The sequence below is a fragment of the Staurois parvus genome, unplaced genomic scaffold (assembly GCF_062004578.1).
Source record: "Staurois parvus isolate SC_StPar_1 unplaced genomic scaffold, SC_StPar_1.0 ptg000090l, whole genome shotgun sequence".
In the NCBI taxonomy this organism is placed as follows: Eukaryota; Metazoa; Chordata; class Amphibia; order Anura; family Ranidae; genus Staurois; species Staurois parvus.
In genome coordinates, this window is record NW_028317886.1 from 8,737,922 (window position 1) to 8,765,318 (window position 27,397).

Genomic DNA, 27,397 nt, shown 5'->3' on the forward strand with positions numbered 1-27,397 from the left:
AAGCTAAATCAATGCTAGATCTAGGTTAGTGTTAGTGGCAGTGTTAGGGATAGGCTTTATATAGAAAGGTTTTATATTAAGTGTCAATGTCTGTGTGTTTTAAAGTGGTTGTAAAGGCTCAAGGTTTTTTACCTTCATGCATTCTATGCATGAAGATAAAAACCCTTCTCTGTGCAGCCCCCCACCAGCCCCCCTAATACTCAGCCTAAGTCCCCTCTAGATCCAGCGATGTGCACTGTAGTCGCAGCTATCCCGGGACACCCTCTCCTCATTGGCTGAGACAGCAGCAGGAGCCATTGGTTCCTGCTGCTATCAATCACAGTCCGTGAGCCAATAAGAAGAGAGAGGGGTTGGGGCTGGGACGAGTTGTGGTTCTGTGTGTGAATGGACACACAGAGCAGTGGCAGGGGAGTGCGCATGCTCTCTGCTTGCTGTGGGGGCACCCGACAGGAGGGAGAGGCCAGAAGCGCCAGCAGGGGGACCCAAAAAGAGGAGGATCTGGGCAGCTTTGTGCAAAACCACTGCACACAGCAGATAAATATAGGCATGTTTGTTATTTAAAAAAAACAAAAACTAAGCCTTCACTTTAAGATAAAAAGAAAAAGGTGCATTATTGTTTCTTGGCCTCACTTCAGATAAATTCATTAATGCACACATGTGGTTTCGCTATGCATGTTAGGTAGGTAATTTTATTTTGGGTTCTCTTTTGGTGGTGGATGATGGCAATGGCAAAAAATATACAGCTACCTTTTTAAAAATAGTAATTTTGTTTTTACTATTTCAAGCTAGTTTTCCCTTGATAATAAATAAACTCACACTATCAATTATTATTTAGGACCAATTTGTCCTTAAAAAACAAGGCTTATTTCATCTGCATGCACTAAGAAGATACAATAATGTACAGTTTTACTAACACAAAACTGGGTTCAGGCATCAGGTTTGTTTTACCATCACCATTAAGGGATTCAATAATATAAGATAATGTTTGCTAAATTGGTAACCCATCAATTTTGGTGGAGAGTATTGCTTCAGCAATAGCTGTTGAGAAAAGTAGCATTCATGGCATTTCTGCCTCTTACACATTACCCAGCACTGTGTTCTGTGAGCCAGCTAATGGGTCCTACAGTATAAAATATTAATACAAACAGTCATGGTTGCAAGCATTTAAAGATTTACAGTATGTGGAAGCAACACTACTCTGTCAAGGCAATATGGGGTTTGTACTGTACAATATATATATATATATACAGTTGTGTTCAAAATAATAGCAGTGTGTTGAAAAAAGTGAATAAAGCTCAAAATCCTTCTAATAGCTTTTATTTCCATACACACAAATGCATTGAGAACACTAAACATTCTATTCCAAATCAAAACATGAAGAAAAATATATCAAATTTGTGTTGTTCCTCTAAAAAAATTGAAGAAAAGTGAATATTAGACTGTTCAAAAAAATAGCAGTGTTTGTATTCTTCTTTACAAACTCAAACATTCACTATATAAACTGAAAAATGTTTGAAGATTTTGCTTTCCTTTGAATCACTTAATTAATATTTAGTTGTATAAGCACTGTTTCTGAGAACTGCTGTACATCTGTGTTGCATGGAGTCAACCAACTTCAGGCACCTGTGAACAGGTATTCCAGCCCAGGATGATTGGACTACATTCCACAGTTCTTCTCTATTTCTTGGTTTTGCCTCAGAAACTTAATTTTTTATGTCACCTCATAAGTTTTCTATTGGATTAAGATCCGGGGATTGGGCTGGCCACTCCATAACGTCAATCTTGTCGTTGTCTTGTTGGAACACCCATTTCAAGGGCAGGGGCGTATCTACCGCGAGGCAAACAAGGCGTTTGCCTAGGGCGGCAATTTTTAGGGGTCACCGCCCCCCGGAAGAAGGGACATTGAGAGCAGCGGCGGACAGAGCCATGCAGGGCCGCCAGCAGAGGGGTACCTTTGGTACTCTTGCAGTGGCCCAGAGGACAGCAGGAGGATCGATGTGGGGGAGGGCAGTTGCAGAGCAATGCTCCTGTACCTCTCCCTCCAGCAGCTGATGAGCTGGGACCAGGGGACAGCCTGGAGCAGGGAGAGGAGAGGATCCGAAGGAGGTGAGCTGTGCTGTGGTCTGTGGGATCTCCCTGTCTCCCTCTCCGCACTGACAGATCGTATGGGACTGCACACACCTCCCCCCCCCTCCTTCCTGCTGCACGGAGATCAGCAGCCCTTGGAGGAGGTGTGTGTGTGCAGCCCCATACGATGTGAGAAACGGAGAGGGAAGAGAGGGGGGGAAGAGAGGGGAGAGAGAGAGAATAAAGAGAGAGAGAGGGGGAGAGAGAAAGGGAGAGAAGAGAGAGGGGAGGGGGGAGAAGAGAGAGAGAGGGAGAGAGGGGGGAGATAAAGGGGGAGAAGAGAGAGGGAAGAGAGAGAGGGGGAGAGAGAAAGGGGGAGAAGAGAGAGGGAAGAGAGAGAGAGGGGGGGGTAGAAAGGGGTGGAAGAGAGAGAGGGGGGAAGGGGAGAGAGAGAGGGGGAGGTAGAAAAGAGAGAGGGAAGGTGAAGAGAGAGAGAAGGGGGAAGAGAGAAGAGAGAGAGACGGGATAGAAGAGAGAGGAGAGAGAGAGGGAAGCGAGAGGGAATGAAGAGAGAGAGGGAACGAAGAGAGAGAGGGAATGAAGAGAGAGAGGGGGAATGGAGAGAGAGGGAATGAAGAGAGAGCGAGTGGGAAGAGAGAGTGAGGGAGGAGAGAGAGGGGGAAGAGAGAGAGGGGGAAGAGAGAGATGGAAGAGAGAGGGGGGAGAGAGGGAGGAGAGAGAGAGGGAGAGAGAAGAGAGAGAGAGGGAAGAGAGAGGGAAAAGAGAGAGAGGGGGGAGAGAGGTAGGGAGGAGAGGGGGGGGAGAGAGAGAGAGAGAGAAGAGAGGGACAAAGAGAGAGGGAAGAGAGAGAAAATCATATATATATATATATATATATATATATATACATACATACACACTTATTGACTCTCTTGCTCTCTCATTGGAGTGGGGGGGGGCGCAAAATTTTTGTGTTGCCTAGGGCAGCACAAAGTCTAAATACATCACTGTTCAAGGGCATTTCCTCTTCAGGCAGCATGACCTCTTCAAGTATTCTGATGTATTCAAACTGATCCATGATCCCTGGTATGCGATAAATAGGCCCAACACTGTAGTATGAGAAACATCCCCATATCATGATGCTTGCGCAACCATGCTTCAATGTCTTCACAGTGTACTGTGGCTTGAATTCAGTGTTTGGGGGTCGTCTGACAAACTGTCTCCGGCCACTAGACCCAAAAAGAACAATCTTACTTTCATCAGTCCACAAAATGTTGCGCCATTTCTCTTTAGGCCAGTCAATGTGCTCTTTGGCAAATTGTAACCTCTTCAGCACGTCTTTTTTTCAACAGTGGGACTTTGCGGGGGCTTCTTGCAGATAGCTTGGCTTCACATAGGCGTCTTCTAATTGTAACAGTACTCACAGGTAACTTTAGACCTTCTTTGATCTTTCTGGAGCTGATTGTTGGCTGAGTCCTTGCCATTTTGGCTATTTTTCTATCCATTCAAATGGTAGTTTTTAGCTTTCTTCCACGTCTTTCAGGTTTTGGCTGCCATTTTAAAGCATTTGCGATCATTTTAGCTGAGCAGCCTATCATTTTCTGCACTTCTTTATATGTTTTCCCCTCTCCACTCAACTTTTTAATCAAGGTACACTGTTCTTCTGAACAATGTCTGGAACGACCCATTTTCCTCAGAATTTCAGAGAGAAATGCACTGTAACCAGCATGTACAACATTTGCTGCCTTCCCTCCTTAAATAAGGGCAATAATTGCCACCTGATTTTCAAAGAATGAATGACCTCACTAATAGAACTCCACACTGCTATTATTTTGAACATGCCCCTTTCAATTAGTGATTCAATTACACAGAATCAGCAGCATGCATGTCATGACTGTTGGGTCTGTTGGATTTCTATTACTCTACTACACCTGCTAGTAAATTATTTGCCATGTAGAAATATAATTTCTACCAAAAACAGTGATTGATCAGGTTAGTGATGTCTGACTGCTATTATTTTGAACACAACTGTGTATATATATATATATATATATATATATATATATATATATATATATATCTCACACATTTTATATACACACCAGTTCTGCTTAACAATATGCCAACACGTGAAGGGTACAAGACATGCACACTATGAACAGTGATTGCTTTAACAGAAAACGTAGTCATCCTGAAGTTACACTGAGGTTACATTATTTCTGATTTACAGGCAGAACTATACTGTAACTATTTATTAAATGAGAAGTATGGACTGTAAAAAAAACAAAAAAAAACATTTATGCTCACCAACGTGGATGCAGCATTGATCTGATGCCTAATGCTGCACCTGTCCCCTGTTGGTTCTGCAGTGAGAACTGAGCGATCAAACACAGCTAATTGCTCAGTTCTCCACCTCCGCTCTGAGCAGAGAGTCGTGACTGTCAGTGTCTGTGCCCTTGCTCTGCCCCTCCAGTGCTCACTGGAGCACTGGGCTGTGGAGGTGGTGGGAGGGACTGGCTCAGGATCGCTGAGAGGCTGAGCCAGGTGCTGGCCTAGGCTTTTGGGTGAATCCTAACCGTATGGTCAGGGTCTTTTCAGAGCCTGCACGGGCTGAGGTCACTCACCTGCTGACAGCTGAAAATGGGTCACAGGAGTGCAGAATGAACTGCACTCCTGTGACCTACAGAAGCTTAGCCAAATAACTTTGGCTAAACTTCTCATTTAAAACTTTCTGCTGACACGAGCCACTCCTTTAAGGAGTGTTTCCTGGGCTTCATGATCATATATCAGAGTGGTTAGGTGATCGGGAACCCATCCTACCAGCTCCTCAATGTAAAGAGTGAGTGGGAGCTGTTGGTAACAGTCACAGTGCTGGAGCATGATTGAGCACACTCTCAGCACAGAACAGGGACTCCATCTGTACACATATATGTAGCAGCATCACGTTAAAGTGCACCGTTGCACTGCCACATACTGTATGGCCAGTGGGAATTGTGTTAAAAGCAATTTGTTTGTTGTCAAACTCCAGCCAAAGCATGTCTAAAATATTGTTTGCCAATGTGGAAAAGGGTTTGAACCTCTGTCTGTTCTGGTGTCCCTCTGTTACCAGCAAAGGGAATGGTTGGAAATCTCCCAGTGGAGTCCCAGATAGCAGGAGAAACTTGACAGATTCTGACCCTTCACCATTCAAATGGAAAAAGTGTTATTATGGCTGTGCACCTCAGAGGCATCCCTCTTTATTTCCTATCCTGCTGACCATCTGTTGGGGACACAGAAAAGAATAGTTTTAATAAATTCTGTCCCTTCCTTACGCTTTCTAAAGAAGAAACATGTACTTCCGCCTGGCAGTACTAGGGTCGTTGGTTCGAATCCCCACCACGGCACCACCTGCCTGGAGTTTGCATGTTCTCCCTGTGCCTGTGTGGGTTTCCTCTGGGTACTCCGGTTTCCTCCCACACTCCAAAGACATGCTGGTAGGTTAATTGGCTCCTGTCTAAATTGTCCCTAGTATGTGTATGTATGAATGTGAGTTAGGGACCTTAGATTGTACGCCCCTTGAGGGTTTGGGACTGATGTCAATGTACAATATATATGTTAAGCGCTGCGTAAATTGACAGCACTATATAAGTACCTGGAATAAATAAAATTAATGTATGGCTGAATTTACACTGAAAACCCCCATTCTGGACTAAAACTATTCTTTTTACCATCTTTCCCACCTAAGTCCCCAATCCAGGTCCCTCCCATGCAGGGGCGGACTGACCATTTGGAAACTCGGGCACTGCCCAAGGGCCCAGGATCAGTAGGGGGCCCCATGAGATGCCCCTGGTACCTTTTTCATAGGCTTTTTTTAGTTTGGGCAAGGACACAGGGGCCCCATGATCCCCTATTGGCGGGGGGCCCCAAGAGTTGTCAGTCCGCCCCTGCTCCCATTTCCAGATGGGGGAGCTGTAGATCCAGAACTGCTATACTGCTATACCCCCGTGAGATTGAAGGTCTCCTAATACCCCCCCGTGATGAGGTCGTGCTCTTCTAGATAGAGAGGACCTCACCGCTGGACATCTAATAGGAAGTGTCCACGTCATGCAGATGCTGGTGTAGACACCTGAAGAAGTATCCACATAGGAAGTAAACAGAAGATGAGAAGACTTGGAACGGCAGCATCAAATGACTACGGGTTAAAGTACGGTAAGTAAAAAAGGCATTTAGATTGGGATTTCCTTTTTCTTTTAATCCAGCCATTACATAGAAGGGGTTCGAGTTGAAGATTATCCAGGAGTGGGGCTTTAATTGAAATAATCACAGCGTAGAATATGCAGCTGTAATGTCTTCTAAACTCTCATGCACAGTAACAGCTTAGCTAAAACTGAAAACCAAGAGTTACATTCTTTCCATTGACTTGGTAATGTAGAAACAGAAATTGATGACTAAGGTTCCGTAAAATTATGCAAACATATCAGGGAGATTAGTTTGCAGAATGGTTTTTGACTTCAGCCTCCCAGTGACTGGAAACTCAAGGAATGCTCTTGTGTGCAAGAAAAATATTTGTCTTTAATTTGACTTGTCTGTGTGGATGAGCAGCCAGATGGGATCTATTAGGAAAGTGCCTATGATGTCACTGAAAGAAAACCGAGCAGTCTAGGCCACGTTAGGTCTTTAGTGCCACCTGCTGCAAGAACAGGAGAGTTACATGAGGAGATGAGCCAAATAGAATTCAACAAAAGTTGTTATACTGCATAGTTAACCCATTCTGTTCTGAATTGCATAGTTGCAAAGAAATGATACACCTTACTCAAACATAAAACAAATTGGGAATTTGGTCCCTTGAATGTGCAAGGGGTGGAAAAAACTTGGTGCGGGATTTTGTTGGTGGATGTGATGATTGTCATTCGTGATCACCTTTACTAACTTTTTCTGGACATATTAACTGGAAATGTCAACTGCCTCTTGTATTGGATAAGGATATGCAATATCAATATCAATCTCTGACACAATGATACTTAACTGAGGATGGATTATTATTAAATTATTATTATACAATAATTTGTGCAGCACTTTACAGAAATGTTACAACAGAATTCAAGACAAAAGGTTCGAGGGGCCTTGCTCGCAAGAGAAGATTGTTTAGGTAGAAGATCATGATATTGCTACTCTGGGTGATAGGCAGGGGCGGACTGACCATTTGGAAACTCGGGCACTGCCCAAGGGCCTGGGGCCAGTAGGGGGCCCCATGAGATGCCCCTGGTACCTTTTTCATAGGCTTTTTTGAGTTTGGGCAAGGTTACAGGGGCCCCATGATCCCCTGTTGCCCAGGGGCCCCATGAGTTGACAGTCTGCCCCTGGTGATAGATTTGGTAATATTTATATTCACCCAGGATTGATCTAAAGACCAAGCTGTTTGTTCATTTTGTAAAGGGTCAGGTGAAAGGTCTCTCATTTTAACAGAATATTATCAAGCGTAAAGCCACCTCTTCTTTGATCCCATGCAGTTCCCTTTCCAGACAGTGGAAAGTACACATACTCAGGTGCTTTTATGATTTTACTACATTGGCTGATCTTAATGAGCGTTTAATGCATTTATCTCCTACATCTTCCTGAGAAAGTGAACCCATGGTTCATGAAACAGGTTTAGAAGTCATTGCCTCCCTATCTTTGAATTGTGCATCAATGTCTCTGATTGATGTGTTGTGAGCATTGTATGGTATAAGAAAATTATTTCAAATATGCAGTATGAGGGACAGATGGGGAGTTTCTATTGATGTATAGAAATTCTGAACCAACTTATTGTATATGTTTTATACACTTGACGACTGTTTTTTTTTTTTTCTTTTTTTTAGAGCTGCCAGTCGCCTCTCTTGTAAAAAGCAATCCTAGCAGCTAACTAGCCACTAGGTTGCTTTTACAAGCAGTGGACCCCCACCACCACCACCACCTTTCCCACCTGCAACTTTATGGGGCTGTCCCCCCAGGACACCCAGTCGACACCTTCACCTGCTGATCATAGAGGCAAACAAAGACCAGAACCGCTCCGTTCGCCTCTATATAGGGAATGGAAGCGATGACCTTACATAATTACCGGTTTCCCCGGTTGGAAGTGGTACCATTTTTTAAAATGAAAAGCATTTGGTCACACCGATCTTGGTGTGATCAAATGCTTTTAATGGCAGAAAAGGGATCTAGGGTCTTATAGACTCCACATATCTTCATAAAGAGTACCTTTCACATGCTTATTGCTGTCACAAGGGATATTAACATTCCTTGTGAAAGCAATAAAAGTGATTTAAAAAAATTAAAGCGACAATGTAAAAATAAAAATATAATTTAAAAAAAAAAAGCATTTTAAAGTGTCCCCATCCCCTCATGCTTGTGTGCAAAAGGGATTGCACGCGCTGGTCCCACACGTGAGGTATCACCGCAAATGTCAGACCATGGGCAGTAATTCTAGCACTAGACCTCCTATGTAAATCTAAAGTGGTTACCTGTAAGGGCTTTTAAAGCGTCGCCTATGGATAGTAAAATTTACATTGTTTGTCGCCGTTGCACGGGCGTGCGCAGCTTTAAAGCATGACATGTTTGGTATTGATTTACTCAGCGTAACATCATCTTTTAGATTTAGGCTGTGGTTTTTTTTGCAATAAAATTCAAAAAAGTGTATTTTTCCCAAAACAAAACTGTGTTTGAAAAACCACTATGAAAATACCATGTGACATAATAAATTGCAACACCCACCAATTTATTATCTAGGGCCTCTGCTTAAAAAATATGTAGTTTGGGGTGTCTAAGAATTTATCTGGCAAAAAATACTTTCCTGTCAGCGTGATGGGTTGGTGGCTGTGTTCAGGCTTTTCTCTGGGCTGGCTCCTTCTCTGCTGCTCAGGATGTCTTCCATAGGAGACGGTGGTACAGTGGAGATCCTCTTCTCCAGCAACTGGCCTGTAGGTAGGCTCCCCTCCATGGGACACTTTCCCAGGCTTCACACTCCAGCCTTCCTCAATCCATCTTCTACACGACACTGTACGCTTCTCCCCAGGCTCTCTGATATTTGAGGGTTGCCCTGGTCACCATGCTCAGCCTCCTGCAAGGGGATTGGCCAAGATGCCTCAAACATGCAGATCTGAGTCTCCTCCCCTTCTCCTCCCCTCTTCCAGAAAGCTCTCAGGTTTCTGGAAAGGTGGGAGAGCCCCAGAAACTGAGACCTGTTAGAGCCTCCTACCCTGTTCTGAGGTAACGTCATTACCTCAGGCTGACTCATCCCCAGGCTGCTACTCAGCCTCTGTCTAAAAAAAAAACTACCTAACTAACCTAGAGGGCGTTACACTTGGTCTTCAAGATGTTGGTCCTATGGGGAAAGCAGTAGAATCCATGCAGATTCATAAGTTATATATACTTAATATTAAAACATTTTCAAAAAAGTAAGTTATTTTGACCTGAGACCAATGAAATTTTTAAATTTCAGACACATGGCTCAAAAGAAATTTCCGTATACGTTAAATCTTTGTGGATTGAGCCTATCACATGCTTTAAATATGTAGTACTAATGTATGCTTTCTGTGTAAGTATTTGAACTGAAAGGACATTTTTTAATAATCTAAAAATATTTTGTTGCTCAATTCGTTTCTGAAACTTTCATTTTCTAATGTGTATAGGTAGCTTTAAGTAGATTTCCTAAGTATAGATAGCTGTTTGAAAGCTAGATTCTAACACACTAAAACACACAAAAATAGCACATGCGTTTTTTAGAAATGCAGTGCATGGTAGTGTGTTATCGTGTATTGTGGTAACCTGCAATGAGATAGTTGCTGTTACCCTTGGAGATCACTGTTCCAAAAGGTGGGCAGAGACTGGACGGGCTATCCCTGAGGTCCCCGGGTTTGTGTTCTCTGCTAGCTCAGGACGTTTGTAGGGTAAGTGAAGGCACCAAAGGGCTTTTTTTTGTATTGTTATTTCTCACTTACTTCTTTGTATAAAAAATGCCTTTTAACTCACTGAGTACTTGCACAGACAGGTTGCAGGTGCTCTGCAAAGTACGTTATGTCAAAGTGTTTGCTGCGTTTTTCTCATTGTACTACAAAAATGTGTATTTTGCAGGCTCTCTGGCAGTCTCAAATATGGGAGATCAATACATACCCATTTTTCTAGAGAGCTGCAGATTATTTTATAGCATGCACAATATATAATCGTATGCAGTATTATAGCATAAGGACATAACAGTGGATCCTATTAAAAAATAAAAAAAAGGTAGCTAATAAAATATTATAACTTGGATTCATTCTGTAATGCAGGCACCCTCTGCCATATATACTTGACACAGAAGGGCCAGCATCAAGAGCTACATTGGCATGGACCCAGGAAAAATATGATGATTACTGTTACACTAATGGTTATTGGTCATCACTGCGAGAGAGAAGCAAAACACCGACCCCTATTCCAGACTACTTCCAGCAGGTATGTTAAAACACATGCTCATGCAGGTAAAGATGACCACATGCTTGTGTAGACGTATTCAACCAGGTGCTTACCAGGAAACCCTCTACTTAAATCAATGTTCTGTTGGAGTTAATCCCTAGCTCTGTTTTTCACTTTGGCATTTTATATTTAAATAGCAATTTCTAGTAATTAAGGATTTTTTAATTCTCTGTAAAAATCCTTTTCTTGGGGTACAATGCAAGACACAGGCTCTATTAAATCTTTACCATGGGTTATATGCTGTCAATTTCAGGTGAAGACACTGACAAACAAAGCTGTTAGCTGGCAGCCCATATAATCCCTCTCACTCACAGCAATTCTCAGTTTTTTAAGAAGCAATAAGAGAAAAATATACTGGGACAAAGGGGAGGCTGACCTGTGTCCTGTACTGTACTCCTAGAAAAGAACTTTACAACTATAACATCCCTATTTGGTAATCATAGAATACAAGATACAGGCTTCATGAAATCTTGACCATGGGACACCCCCAAACAAATATAATTGAGGGGGAAGAATACAGCAAACAAAGCTAACAGGCCCAAGACAATGAACCGGGTTCCCAGCAAATAGAGAGGCTAAGCACCATATGGCTGAAGATGACCGTGAGCTGTACTTGGTAAACTTTTTCAAATGTGTTAACAGAAGACTAGGTTGCAGCCTTTCAAACCTAAGAAAGATGTCTGGTACTGAAAAGCCCAAGAGGTACCAGCTGAATGGAGGCAAGTGAGCCTTAACAGGGCAAGGAGGAATCCTATCCTTCAAGGCATAATCCTTAGTGATAGCCTGCTTAATCCACCTGGAGAAGGAGGAACAAGATTCAGAACAGCCCTTGTAAATGCCAGCAGGCAGGCCAAACAGAGAATCTGAGATTTGAAAGGATGCAGTGACTGAGAGATAAACTAATACTGTGTTTACTACATCTAAAACAGCATAGATGCATTTCTTTGACTTGCTTTGAACCAGGACAAAGAGAAGGAAAGATAAAGTTCTGATTAAGGTGGCAGCCCATAGGCAGTCTCTGTCGACCTGAATTCTCAGTTGCACATTGAAGACAAGCCCCTAACCCTAGCTGCAAGGCAAATAAAATCTTGCAGGGGGCCAAACTCCCTGGTCTAGGCTGAAACTTTTGCCACTGGCACCAAGTGAACACTTTCAAGTGCATTGATAAACCTACCAGTAGGTTGACTTTCTAGCTTTAAGCATTATAGGAATAAAGTCAGATAGACAGCAATCTTTCAGGACTTGGCTTTCTGCAGACAAGCTATCAAAGCCAGCAAAAATGAAGCAGTATGGTAGACCGGTCCTTGAGACAGCAGTTTTGATTAGTCTGGAAGTGCCCTAGGAGTGTCTCCTTGGAGTCAGAAAAAGCAAGAGTACCCAGTTCTTCTGGGCCAATGTAGTGTCAACAAGAACACCGGAATGCCCTCCATCTCGATCCTATGAAGCAGTCGAGAAAGAATCCATAGAAGGAAGCCATATATCAGTAGGAATTGATCCCACAGGGCCACCAATGCATCTGCTGCAAAGGCCTTTGGATCCCTGATCCTGGTTACAAACCTGTCCATCTTGTTGTTGAACCGGGATGCCAACAGATCTACGTTCAGCAATGACAGATATGCCGGAACACGGTATTAGTTATGGAAGAAGAGCCCTGACTCTCATATCCAGGCTCTGGTAGCTGATAAAGTCCGCCTGTTAATTGTCTATTCCAGGAATGTAGACTGTGGACAAGGCTGGAATGTACCTTTTTATCCCAGACAGAATTTTGTCTGCTTCTTTGAGGGCATTACTACTCCTGGTGCCACCCTGATGATTGTTGTGAGCCACAGCTGTGGCTTGTCTGGCTGGAGAAGCCCCTTGAGAGGACAAACGGGGGATTTGTTTATGTAATGGAAGCAAATTTTAGGTACACTCTAATGGCTCTGACAACATCCAGGCTATGTAGAAAGACTTTCTTTGAATGCTCAGAAGCAGGTTACAAGTATAGCAGATCAATGTCCTCATTGAGATGGAATGCTGAAACCAGCTTTGGAAGGAAGGATGGTCTAGGGCAGGGGTAGGCAACCTGCGGCTCTCTAGCTGTTGTGGAACTACATTTCCCATGAGGCATTGCAACATTACAAAACTGACAGTTACAGCTATGACTTGCAGAGGCATGATGGAACTTGTAGTCCTACAACAGCTGGAGAGCCACAGGTTGCCTACCCCTGGTCTAGGGCTTAATGTAAAGAGGAAAGAGACACTAGTTCTGAGATAAGTCTGACATGATGGCCACCATAAATGCTACTTTTTCGGTAAGAGACTGCAAAGGAATATCCCTGATGAGTTCAAATGGTGTTTTATACAAAGCAGAAAAAAAAATTAAGTTAAGGTAAGGTCCCAGGAGAAAGAGAAACACATTGAATAAAAATTTTTATGAGGGAAAGTGAAGTTAGAGGCATTTGGAAAAGGATGGCTAAGGCCGAAACTTGCCCTTTTAGGGTGCTGAGAGTGAAATTCTGGTCAAGACCTGTTTGTAGGAAGGCCAGAACATGGGATACAGAGTAATCTCTGAACTTACACCAGGTGAAGTACAATTTCCAAAAATGATAATAAATCTTCCTGGGTGTGGCTTTTCTTCTTGTCAAGCAATGACAGACTCAGAGACCCCTATATCCTTTAGAACCTGGGTATGCTGTGAAAGCCAGAGACTGTGAATAAAATAAAAACACAGGGTGGAATAGAAGGCCTTGAAATAGTAGATTTAGTCTGTTGGGAAGAGGTCTGGGGTCTTCTGCAAGAAGCTTGAGTATGTTTGTGTACATGGTTTGTCTGGACTAGTTTAGTGCCAGAAGAATCACAGTCTTTATCTCTTGCTTTGTTTAGTGGAGCAGGCAAGGTACAATGTTCAGTGAAGGGAAAACATAAACTACCCTGACCTAAGCCTAAGAGATAAATAGAGCATATGAGGACAAAGCTAGAAGATCCCTGGTTCTGGATACAAACAGTTGGAGCTTGATGTTCTATCTGGAGACTAGGGCTCCATGTCCAGAGTCCTCCATTTTAGGCATATCAGACTGAACACATCTGGATGAAAGACTATTTCCCTTGGTCCATGTGGTGATGGCTGAGAAAGTCTGCCTGAGATATGGATTGCAAAAATCACTGCACAGTGAGTTTTTGTTTGCAAGATAATCTGGTTTACTTCCTTCAAGGCAGCCATGCTCCTCATGCCCCCTTGATAGTTGATATATGCCACTGTAGTGGCATTGTCTGACTGTACCTGAATTGGGTGTCCCCCAGAGAGCTCTGAGCTCCAAGATGTTGATGGGGCATTTGACCTCCTCCTTTGACCATGTTCCTTGAACCCTCAAGGATCGGATGACTTCTCCCTAGCCTGACAGACTTGCACCTGTTGTAAGAACCTTCCTATTGTAGAAGAGGAGGAATTTTTCCCATTGTCAGAGTTTAAGTGGTGATCCACCAGGACAAGAAATTTCTTGTTAGAAGAGGTAAAAGCATAGGTAGATCCAGGGAAAGACCCTGCTTTTTACATGCTGATAGAAAGTTTAGCTGGAGAATTCTTGAATGGAATTAGACAAAATGTACTGCCTCAAACTGCCATTGGGCCCAAAACTCTCATGGCGACCTTTGCTTGAGGCATATATAGAATTAGGCCCAGATACTCTAGGTGCGTGGAGGGCTGGAATGTAGATGGTAGGTTCTGTTGGACTTCTTCAAGCAATAAACCAAAAAAAGTGATTCTAAATGTTCCTTTTTTTCTTTACAATAACAAACATGTTCTACTTACCTGTTCTCTGCAATGGTTTTGCATAGAACAGCCGTGATCCTCTTCTCAGGTACCAAACTGGGGCTTCTGGCTCCTCCCCTCACTGAGTACCCCCCTGGTAAGACACTTGCTGTGGGGGCACTGGCATGGGCTTGCTCCTGAGCCTCCCTGGCTGCATCTATTGATACTGATAATGGGACTTGGCCCTGCTCCCTCGTCACAGGCTGTGAAAATGGCCTCTGCTTTTGTCTCTGAGCCAATGAGGAGTGAGAGAGCAGAGAGGACCTCTGATCTTGTGTGCATTGCTGGATCGTGATTGGGCTCAGGTAAGTTGCCTTTTAACCACTTTAAAAAGAAAACATCCCCTAGACTGTTTATTGGAGCCAGTGTGAATGGACTGTTGCTTGAGTGAATAAGCAGCCTCTGTATTTATTGGGAACTGGTTAAAATCGGCAGCCCTTGGGGGGACAGTGCTACACAGGGTTGCCAACTGTCCATAAATTTACAGTTTAAAAATATCGGGTGATTTACAAATTGTCTGTAATCAGACAGCAGCGGCCTGTAAAAAAAAATATGGCAGCAGGAACTGTGCATGCGTGGTGATGTAATGGTTCTGCTTGGTGCCTTTTTACGAATTTAGAGCAGGGAGAAAGGCCAGGGGAGCCAGAAGTGGACTCAGGAGTGGGAGCACTGCCACATGGATTTATGTGTTAGCAAATCTATTCATAGTTAACCATTGTCCTCACTTCAGTTTTCTATAGTCATATGAATTACTTTGTTTACTTTCAAACCCATTCTTTCACAAGGAATGGGTGTGAAGGTATTCAAAGCCAATTGTACCCTTGGTCACCAGAGGCTGTTGTCAGACAGTAGACAGTGCTGCTGGTTTATTAGTACAATTGCAGTAACAGATGTGGACTTGCAGGGTTTGCTTACCCTGTCTTTACCCACAATTTCTGCTACCAGGACAAGAGCAGTGTGGGGAGAAGGTGGCCAGTGCGACAAACACAACATATGTGAGTAAGGAGCACATAAGCAAATCCTTCAAAGTCCTGAGCTGACAGCACTCCTGTATTAAGCTTTGTGTATAGGAAGACAGGAATGGTGCTGGCAGGAAGGAGCTGGGGATGAGAGAGATCTCTGTCCGCCTCCCTCCGTCTTTCCTCTGTCCTGGCCCTTTGCAGAACTTGGCTGTGAAGGCTGTGCTCTCCCCCTCCAGATCCTCCTTGCTTTAAGAGTTGTGTTACTGTATTTTTGTGATCATTGCTACAGGATTGTTAATGCAGGAGACCTGCACTAACAGGAAGAGGGAGGAGGTAAAGAGAGAACACAGCCAACACCTCCTCCCAGCACTCTCCTCACATCTTCCAGTGCTGGACTGACAGGAGTAGTGATTCTCTTGGTTCAAGCAGGGATGGCTGAAGCAATCTGTTTCCATTTGTTTGCTTCTAGGATGTCTTTTAGACCATGAGATATAGCTTGCTTCCTTTAAAGGCTGTAGGACTCCTGATGCCCCCTTGGAGGTTGATGTAGGGCACAGCTGGCATTGTCCGATTGCACCCTACTTTGGTATCCTTACAGAAGAAGGGTTTAGTGTTACAGAGCCATCCTATATTGATGGGGAACCCAGCTTTCATCCATCATCATGCTCCCTGAGCTGTAAAGCACTGGAACAGCCTGCTGCAGCCAGAGGAAATGGCATCTGTTATCCCCCCCCCCCACATTCCTTCTGTACTGAAATGTATTGTAATTGTACTGTCTCCCTTATATTGTAAAACGCTGCGCAAACTGTTGGCGCTATATAAATCCTATATAATAATAATTACCACCTTCCAGTGATGAGCAAGAAAACACTTCCCTATTGTTAAAGTGTTTCTAAGGACTTGATTTTTTTTTTTATTTAAAATAATAAACACATCATACTTACCTGCTCTGTGCAATGGTTTTTCACTTAGCAGCCCCAATCCACCTCTTCTTGGGTCCCCTGCTGGTGCTTCTGGCTCCTCCCCCTTGCCAAGTGCCCCCAGCTGTATATCTGGGGGCACTTGTGTGTGCTCACTCCCAAACCAGCTCTGTGTCTCCATAGGACACATCATGGCTCAGCCCCACCCCCTGCCCCCTCACTGGCTGTGTAACGTACCTGATTGGACAGTGAAATGACGAGGTCGGCCAGCAGATGTTGTTTGCAGCACTTGCAGCTGGAGTCCTTAAAAGACTGATGAACCACCGATTCAGGAACAGCAGCAATATGCAGAGCTGGTATGGTAGATCGCCAGGCGTGCACCAGAGCAAGGCAGGAAGCTGGGATGGGAGACAGGAGCAATATCATAGGAATAGCCGGGGTCATCAACAGGCGGACAGCGAGGTACCAAATCATAAGCAAGCCAGAGTCAGGAGCAGAGCCAAGGTCAGGAACAAGTATCAAGCAGGAGAGTAATCAAGAGTCAGGTCAGGAACAAGCTGGGTCAGCAACAAGGGAATCACACAGGAATGAGCAGGAAACGGGGAACAGCTGAAGACCAGTCAGAACTCAGCACAGGCAGAGGCACCCTTTAAATAGTCCGTCTGGCACCAATCTTTGCCGTGCGTGTGCACGTGCGTTTGCGCGAGCGCGCATTTCTTTGTGCATGCGCACGTCTATTTGTGTCTCATGGGAATTCCCTTACATTGTGGTTCAGCCATTGACTCCCGCTGCTGTGTCTCAACCAATGAAGAGAAAGACCCAGGAGAGCTGCTGCTCTCATGCACATAGCTGGCTCAAGGGAGCGCTGAGGGGGCAGCTGCACATTGAAGGTTTTTTTTTACCTTCATGCATTGAATTCACGAAAAAAAAAACCTTCATCCTTTAGAACAACTTTAAGGCTGAGCTGGAAATGCACCATGCTAGGGAATTCCTTGTTTGGCTGGACAGTAGCATGAATAGGTCAAAAGAAAGAGCATGCCTGTTCCATGCCAACAAGATGCTGAGCTGGACAGGCCTCAAATTAAATTTGCCCTGAAGAAGGCTGCGATGAAATGCAGAACTCTCATGTACAATCTCACCGAGGGATGTCTCTTTGACCTCAATTTCCAAGAGTGAGGTCTGGGATAAAGCAGTTTCTTCTCTTGGAATGGTAGAATGTTGGAGAGAATATTTTTGGAAGCTGATCACCTATCCAAAAGCCTTAAGCATCTAAATTGTCCTGTGGACATTTGTAGATAGCTGGAAGGGGCAGGAGTCTTTCAGGAAAAGGTTGTCAAGAAAATCTGTGTCATTACTTGTTCTCGCACATCCACACAATAGAGCAAGGCAGAAGGTATTTGCTATAAATGCTCAATGTAAATATGGCACTGGAAAACAGATCTTGTTGGTTGTTTATTGCTCTAGTCCAGTTAGCTGCAGTTTGACAGACAGAAATTGCAGCAATAGCTGTGGCAAGACTGGGCCTGCAAGTGTAAAATGAGCCTTTAAGAGCATCACAAACTTCATATTTGCAGAATTTTTTGAATGAACATCTTCAGTTGGTACAATGTTATGTTTTTGTAAGACTGAGACAGCAGGATCTTCTGTTAGAACAGACCACTTTTTTGTGGTCTTTTTCAACTGGATAAGGCTCACCAAAGATTTTCAGAGGGGTCAAAAACTTTTCTGGAGTTACCCAATCATCATAGATTGCGCATTCTATTTGGGTATGATTGGGGAATGTCTTTTTAGATTGATTAGGTTTCTTTGCACCCAAAGGGTCATAATGAGATGGGCAAGAGTCAAGTGCGAAAATGCTAAGGCTTTTGTGCAACGCTGCAATATCAAGTGTATAGGAGTCAGGGAAGTGAGAAATCTTCCACAGCCTCCTCTAACACTGCATCAGGGTTCACTTCATTCCCTTTTACGTCCACCTCTTGGGACTGGACAGTGGAGTTTTAGAGCCTTGGACAGTAATGACTGGATTAAAGTTGTCTGAGGAATTGTTACATAGTTGAATAAATATCTGCCTTAGTCAGGGAGGCCGCTTGTTGCATACCTGAAAGAGCTAGAATCGTAAGCAGAGACCATTGTTAAATCAGATCTTGCTCCAGTGCAAAAGAATCATCATCACTGAGGTTGAGAGGGTTGAGGGTTGTGTGGGTCTTTGGCAGAGCAAATGTTCACCTAAATTTTTACCGTGAGTAGGGTGCGGAATATAGGTTAAAAGTGTCTGAGAAGAGTACTCCGCAATCTGAGTGTAGGCCATCCTGTAGTTCCTGTAGTTCATAGTTTCTATGAAAAAAAAGGCAGGATGAAGTGCCTGAGTACCTTAGAGGGCTCTAGGAAGAAGTGGCAATAAAGTGTGAGAGCTGTGGTATAATTTAACACCTGGTCATCCACCTAAAACAGGGAACAAAAAAAACTGAGTGGCCGAGTTTTAAAACTAAAGTTTGAAGCGGTTACACTGTAAAGTGAATGCTTTCAACAGTCCCAAGTTTGTACAGCAATGTATAGTGATCCAGGTTTACCCTATTACCTGTCTGGCTCACTCCTATGTTTATAGGGTACAGGATTTGCCCATCATGGTGGTTATACTAGTGGATGGGTTTTCAAGGTCTGGATTCCACAGGGAAGCACCGCAACCCTGGACCTGTATAGCACCCTGCAGCTAACTACATGCATTGCACAAGGTGCAAAGATGAACAACCATGTAAGGCCCAGTAGCTGAAGCAATATTACAGGCCGTCTGCAATAGGAAGAAAGTCAGCCGCACACCGGAAGATAGATGAATATAGTGTATATTTATTGATCCATAGGCACACAAAACACCATGACATGAATACAGGACCTGTTAACGCATTAGCACGAGATCGAGTTAACAGGTCCTGTATTCATGTCATGGTGTTTTGTGTGTCCTATGGATCAATAAATATACACTATATTCATCTGCCCTCCGGTGTGCGGCTGACCCTTCTTCCTATTGCATCAATTGTGGTGGTGAATCAGAGCCTGCACCTGTTGTGGATTGATCTGGATTGTTTGCCTGAGCGGTATACCTCTGTTCCTTGGTTACAGGCCGAATGCACAGTATGGGACCTGGGTAGAGTTCCCAAGGTTTTACCACAGTTGCACCAATCCAGATGCATGGTTTCTACTGTTGTATTAGAAGACAGGGAAGTTTATTGAAGAATCCAAAAGATGAAATAAATTAGTTTAGCTAAGAGTGATTTTTCCATAAGGGAGAAGAGGACACTAGCAAAAAGACTGAACAGGAGCCAGGCGCTGTGTAGTTTTATGATAAAAGTAATACACTTTATATGGAGGTGTGCCTTTAATAATTCATATGGTAAAAAAATAGATAGATAACCAGCCTGTGGCTTTAAGAAGCCAGGTTCCAAGATGGATGGCCCATCCGCTCAGAGGGAAGCAGTGGAGGGTAGAATGCCTGTCAGTGCAGGGACCACGTGTATCCGACGTCCCAGCGTCCCGGATGTCGTCACCACGATGTGGAGAGACGGAGGGGGGGGGGGGGGAACTCCTTTGATTATCCCCTGGTTGGTAAGCCGGCCACTTCTGCCATGCAGGTCTCCTATAAAATGGCCGATTGCTGGATTTTTCACAGACTTGATATAGCGCATGCGCGCAAAACATGTTGTCCCGACGACCGGCCTCTTCCTTCTAAAGCTGCGGCTCCAGCGAGAGTTCCCCCTCCGTCTCTCCACATCATGGTGATGGCATCCGGGAAGCTGGGACGTTGGATACACGTGGTCCCTGCACTGACAGGCATTCTACCCTCCACTGCTTCCCTCTGAGCGGACGGGCCGTCCATCTTGGAACCTGGCTTCTTAAAGCCACAGGCTGGTTATCTATTTTTTACCATATGACTTATTAAAGGCACACCTCCATATAAGGTGTATTACTTTTATCATAAAACTACACAGCGCCTGGCTCCTGTTCATACTTTCTACAAAGCGATGTGTTTTTACCATGGCAGCAGTGAGTTTTTTTCCCCACCAATCACAGTTGACAAATACCATTCACTTATTTCCTTTGGGACTCATCTGTGCGCTTTTATCCAGACTGTTCTAGTAGAAAGACTGAAGATTCACAGAGTGTTGTATAATTATAGGGGGGTGCCCAGGGATTGTGTCCTCAATAGCTTGCCATTGTCCAAGCACCCGAAAGTACCAGCCTATAAAGCCAGGACCTATGGATACTCAGCCTGTGCTCTATATAGTACAATTAAGATAATCTTCATTCATAGATCTCACATGACCATACATTAAGATGTAATATTAGGGTGTGGGCTGACCTATTGGTAAGAACACCGTAAAATACTACCTGCACACGCATAAATACAAAAATTAGTAAATATGTAAGAAGATTCTTGAGCATACTGAGCATACTGATGCACCAGTGTATTTAGAGATATTATGATGTGGGATCCCATTACAACCAGGGCTTTCAGTAAAGTGAATTACTGGCTGCTGTAGGGCACCTGTTTACTTAAGAGCTGCATTGTGTTATGTTTATGGATGTATTGTGCTCTGACAATTACATAACAATGTGATTTTTTTTTTTTTTTTTCTGTAGGATACAAATGTTGGCAGCACAGAAAATGGCAATCAGAGTAATGGTTTGTAAGCAGACTTGCTCCTGGAGCCAACTTGGACATGTCTTTGTGTTTGTATTCACATAATACTCCTTACAGAAGAATAAAGACCAAGGTTTTGGCTGGAGATGGGTGTTAATGAACGATCGTGTTACTGTCAAATTTCATATGTTGGGACAGTCTTTGTGTGGGTTTTAATTATGTTATTAAAGTTGCATTCCAAGTATGGAAATTTTGGTCCAACTTGCACCAAAGTATGTATGTGCCATACTTTTGGGATCCCTGCAGAAGCTGGAAAAATCATTAATGTAGTTAATTGTGGTAGTGGTGCCTTTTTTTCCCTTTTTCATATGGTACAGAGAGATTAAGGTGTGGAAAGCAGCAATGTAACAAAATAAGCCTCTTGAGCAAAAATAGTACACATCACACAAAACTGTATTCCCTAGCAGTCATCTGCAAGAAGCATTTGTTAAAGTGTTCTCCATAAGCATACCTCCCAACTGTCCCCGATTTGAAACAAAGTCCCTCCCCTTCCCTCCTCATTTGGGTCTGTTGTATATAAAAATGCTCAATTTAGCTTTCCAAAATAGTTTTATAATGCCAAGCTTTTCATCCAATTTCGAAATTGATGCATTTGCAAATTTCAAACGCCAGTATAATAGAATAGTAGTGGGGTAAAAAAAAAAAAAAAAAAAAAAAGCACTTGTGGGTTTACTTTAACTTATTTTTTTTTCTGTTTAATTCTCCTTTAAGGGGGCATGGCAGGGAGTATGTTGTATGCCTACATACACTTGCTAAAAGGTGTCCCTCATTCCGATCTCAAAAGGTTGGGAGGTGTGCATTAGTGTTCTAGCAACAATGTCCAGAGTATATTCTCCTTCATCCAGAGCTCAATGAGGTTACACAATTTCAAAATACATGTGCTATAACACACAGCCCCATTTACCTTCACTATTCTGGGCAATCTTCAGACACTCTTACCAGTTCTTAGCTGAAAAGTTTAGTACTGCAGATAACCATAACACAGGGTTATGAGAATACAATTTTCCTTAAAGTGGAGCTCCAGTCACCCTCCAAAAAATTAAATGTCAACAGCTACAAATACTGTAGCTGCTGACTTTTAATATAAGGACACTTACCTATCCAGGGATCCAGCGATGTGCTCACCCGAGCCAATTCCTCAATCGGCTTCAGATTCAGGAGCCAGCATCTTGGGTATGGGAAACTGGCAGCGAAGCCTTCTGGCTTCATAGCTGGTTTTCTGCTGCACGGTGTGTCTGGTCCTTCAGTCTTCTGGGACCTGTGTGTGCCCCAGAAGGCTTTTGGGGGGGGGGGTAAGGAGGAGGGGGCGATCTTACCCAGAAGTGGAAGCGGGTACCTATCAAAACCAGATACCTGCTCCCCACCCCCCCAAAAAATGTGGCAAATGTGCCAGTGGAGGGGGAGGGAGAGGCAAACAAGCAGAACTTCCCCTTTTGGGTGCAGTTCTGCTTTATGTGCATTGGCTAGTGAACATACAAGATAATAAAAAACACACAAAGATGTATTCAAAGGTTTATTGCACCAAATTCCACATAAAATATTTTTAAAAATGATACAACATTAGATACAAGGGATATATCCCCGAGATTCAACTGACAACTTTTCAGTACTATACAGTGCAGATTATATCTACCTAGGAGACAATCACATAACAAGGTCTCCTGTTATGTGGACAGCATATTCATACATACACAGTAAGACTGTCTGCCATCAACAGCCAATTCTTCAGCTGACCAGATGGTGTTATGTGCACTCTGTACCAAAAATATACTTCTAAATTAAGCAGCAACACGAAAAAAATAAAATAAAATCCAGAATTCAGTGTTATCTGGCCTCAACATGGTGACATCAGCTCATTCTAACAATATGCTAACATTTAGTAACGTTAGGCCCCTTGCAAATACAATAAGCTTAAAAGCTGTACATTTCCTCCATAGAGACTCTGAAATTGATTAAAATACAAACTTGTTGAAGCATTTTCCACTTTAATACTGCTTAAAAAAAATCTAAAGCAAGAGCAAAAAACAAAAACAAAAACAAAAAAAAAAACAGAAAACTCCTTACTGGATTATTTTTAAACAAAATATCTAGCATCCATGTCTGTGTAGTGCATTTCTAGCCAACACAGTAAAGCTAATAGTGACACGTTTGAACGCAGTCTGGTCTATCACTCCACTAATAATTATACAATGTGTTCATGAGTTTGTTTCCCCTCATTTTAATGAAACGTAAAACTTACGAAGAGTCACAGTCCTAATAATTGAGGTAGTAATGTGAAGAAAAGACAGTGACTAAGGTCTGATAATGAGTGTTATATGAATAGATTTACTATTGACGTAAGCGGATTTATTCACCCTTAAGGAATATAACCTGAAATTAGTTGCTACTATAGTTTACTGATTGGTTGTGATGACCTAGCATACAGCTTCATTTTATGGCATGGCTGAATTATTGCGATAGTGTAAAGGTCAGCAAGCTTATATAAAATGTACTGCAACTTGAAATATTCTGATAAAAAAATTACCAGTGCTGAATATCTGATTCCCCAAGGGCTGGTTACAGGACATTTCATAAATCATTAAATGGCTACTCTCATTAAAAGCAGAAATCCAGCAAAAACACATTGCCAGGAATAATCTTGCCCAGTATAATTGGAATGGATAGTGTTCTTTGTATAAGCAGCCTATGTACTGAGCAATAATAGTACCTTTGTACAGACCAGCTGTCCTTTTCCTGTAGGAAGCTCCAGCTAGGTGACAGGGTTTGTCTCATGGAGCCTGTTGGGGACTGGAGAAATAGAACCAGCTTCTGAGGGACACCATCATTTGACACTCCTCCATTGCTGCATACAACATTTGTAGGAGCCAATTTTTAACAGTTACAAAAAGGTATTTAGAATTACACTTTTATACAAGTATCTTCTTCTCACAATTCATTCCATTCAGGTAATTTCCTCTAAGCTTTAGTGTGTGCCTGATGTTCAGTTTCAAAATTCAGGCTGAAATAGCATGCATCATTCACACTTTACAAGCCGTCCAAAACAGACTATGGATTCAGAAAGCAAATGAACGTTTCTGCGATCATTTGTTTTTCCTTATATAGTTTTTTGTGTAGTGTTGTATATAAAAAGAATATGTATTGCACATCGAACCCAAGCAGAAGGCAGCCATCAGTTTCCCTGTGCTGTGCATAAAAGTGAAAGGAGAATTCAACTTGTTGCTATGAACAATGCAGCCCCAGCACATTTAGGGCACACACACGCTTTTAAACACTGCTTTTAGGGGCACCTGGCTTTCTCTGCCTCTAAACGCTCCTCCATGTCGGTCCAAGGCTGATTTCACACGGATCCATTTTTCTTCTATTTTTGCATTAACAAAAAAAAAAATAAAAAAACCGCATGACCATTAAATCCTATGGAATGCTTCACACTGGTCAGTTGTGGGTGTGTTGCATTTTTTAAAGTTCTGCTTGCTGCATTTTTGGTACGGTAAACAAAAAAAAAGGAAAAGTAATGCACCAAAAAACACACTTCCCCATTGAAGTGAATAAAACTCACTTCAAAGACATATAAAAAATGCACCTCCCCACTGAAATGAATGGAAAAAAGCACCAAAAAACTAATCAAAAATGCACCCACAGTTGTATGTTTGGTGCATCTGAGTCACGTCAGCTGAAAAAACACCGAAAATGCACATGAGCTTTTACCGCATTTTTGCAACTGAGCGGTGTGAAAGTAGCTAAAATGTCCATGCACTCATAGGCGTTTAGAAGCAGAAAAAAAAAACCACTGCCAGTGCATCCAGGAGCAGCTATGTTTTGAAAGAAAAAATGCTTGATGCATGTAAACGTGTTAAAATGTGCATCAACTCTCAGGCAGCTGATGCATTCAAGCACATTTACAGTGTTGCAGCTGAGAGAAGGAAAGGCATTTAGGAGAGGTTAGCAAACGCCCTGTGTGCATTGGGCCTTTGCACATGATTCTTCCAGAAATGGCTAAGGAACAGTCTCTCAGACAGACAGTAGCTTTTATACTAGGTAGGGTTTTAGCATTAGGGTCTCTTTCCTGAGCAAGAAATGGGACTGCGCAGACTTTAAGACATGTCCTGACCGATTTCAATTTTAAGGCAAGCAGGATGTCACTTCCCCCGAAAGTTAAGAAAACTTTGGGGAGTTCCAATGACTAACCACCTCCTTGAAAGATTACTGGACTGGTAGTTATGCTAAAGCACTAGCTTTAATATCATTTGATCACAAATCCAGTCAACAATAGCATCTGATCACAGACTCAGTCAGTGTTCTTAACTGTATTTGTGCTCCATTAAGGATCCTGAGGAGACCACTTACATGTCTACAAATAGGCTACTGTCCTTAACTTCCCATATATCCCTATGAAAAACTAATTTGAGGATTCATAGCACTGAAATATTACATCATGCACCCTCTTGTAGTCTCTCCATAGGAGCTCATAAAGAACAGGCTGATGACCCAATTAACTTCCAGTCATGCTGGGGATAATGCGAGATCTCCTTGCCAGGATCCCAGACAGGACTAGTTTAGGTGGAGATGGTATTTTTCCATAGTTTACAAGTTCTACTCTAATATTTTAAAAGACGTGCAAGACAGCAAGAGCAAAACAGCAACAGACTCTCAAAAAAAAGGTCTCTCACTGGGAATTTCCAGCTACTGAGACGTAATTTCAGAGCTTCCACATTTCATTAATAAGGATTTGTAATGATACATCTACGTGAAAGGGTTCATAAAAGAAAAAGTAAAACATACAGAAATCAAAAGCGGCCCTAAAATATGCTCATGAAACATGGGGCTGCGTCCTCAAGAAATGTCTTCCAGCTAATGTAAGATCACAGCATGATGAGAAGAACAGCAACAAAGAGGTGGTGAAGAACAACCATAAGCTACAAAGTGGAGCAGCCCAGAGCAACCAACCATATCTCAGATTACTGTAGCCAGACAAGAAATGATGTAGGGTTTGTTGCTAGATATTAAAGCATTGTGTACCATCAATGCTCTTTGCACTGCCTTACTGAAGCATTTAGATTAACTGGGGTTCAGAATGGTCATTTACCTCTCACCATGGCACAACCTGCAGATGTCTGTTATGTTTGCAGAAATCATGATATCCCTATTGCTCTTATCCATTTCTGATAAACCTGAATGTAGCACTGTTTCTTTGAGTGCAAAGAAAATAAAGAGTATTGCAAATCACTACGCTTTTAAATTTGCTTCCAAGTGTACCTCAAGATCAAAAAAAAAAAACAAAATAAAAAAAAATGGATGATGGTACTTGTAGTTCTCTCCTTCACAGAACTCTGAATGAGGCAGCCATGTGGGCTTGGCCCCACTCTTTGTGAATTATGGCAGTGGGTGCAGTGAGAAGATCCTTGGTCCACTTTAACAGGGGAGGAATCGGGAAAGAGCAGGCAGATGCTGAACATGTTACACCCATAATATAGGTGTAACAGCTTCACAAAAGGTGAACTTATCCTTTAAGAGCAAGTAAACCAATAGGCAACATCAAATTACTGCCCCCTTAAAACTTAGAGATCCAAAGTGGTACCACTGATATTATTAAATGTGAAAAAGTCATTACATCTTGATGAATAAATCTCACTCTACTCCAAGTCCATTGTGCAAAGTTTTTCCATACACCACGTGGAAAGGTCCTTCAATACCAACACAGCTGTACTCCTGTGCTCTGACCCCTTATTAACGAAGGTCTCTTAGTGTTTAAACTGGCTCAAATGGCTAACAGGGCACTTGCTTTAGAATGGCCTTGCTAGTATCAATCTTTACGTTTCCCAGTGACTGGAGATCCAAGGGAGAAGAAACCCCAAGAGGCTCTAATTGAGACTGTGAAGACCTGGACAGCAATAATATTGTGCATCATATTCAAAGTCAAGCAGAGAGTTAATGTGCTCCAGCGGTGTCCAGACACAGTGTGTTTCTCAAGTTGTTTATTGGAATACTTGGAGATTGAAACTAGTGAGACCATTTTGAAGCAAGTGCCCTGTGAGCCATTTGAGCAGGTTTAGGCACTAAGAGACCTTCATTGATAAGGGGTCAAACCACATGGTAAGGAGAACGGCTATATGTTGGTGTCGGTGAAGAACCTTTCCACGCAGTGTAATGACACTTTTGGGAAAACTTTTTGCACAATGGGCTTGGATGGGACTTGATTCTGTATGATTTGTTCATAAATTGAATGATAACATTAATATTTAAAGTTGTAACACTGTAGATCTATTTGTTGACATATTAAGGGGATAGTAACTGATGCTGCATATGTTTTGTTATGGTTTATTAGTTTTATTGCACTTAAAGTAACAGGGTTATACATGTTTGATATATAATATCATTTCCACCAATGTACTGCATGGTTTAATTACTGAACTGTACTTCCCATTTACTTGCATCATACTTCATAAATGTGCCTTCGTTTATTGGCCTTTCATATGCTTACTGAAAAAAAACAGGAGAA

The 27,397-nt window shown here is 42.7% G+C and overlaps 1 protein-coding gene across 1 annotated transcript in view; it reads left to right on the forward strand.

Annotated features, from left to right (window-relative positions):
- Positions 1-20,986, forward strand: part of SPMIP2 (sperm microtubule inner protein 2) — a 51,924-nt gene extending 30,938 nt beyond the window's left edge. The window contains exons 4-5 of the mRNA XM_089670396.1: positions 10,350-10,512; positions 20,841-20,986. Coding sequence (XP_089526522.1) covers positions 10,350-10,512; positions 20,841-20,891 — 214 coding nt within the window. The 3' untranslated portion in view covers positions 20,892-20,986. The remainder of the gene's footprint in view (positions 1-10,349; positions 10,513-20,840) is intronic.
- Positions 20,987-27,397: the final 6,411 nt, after the last annotated feature.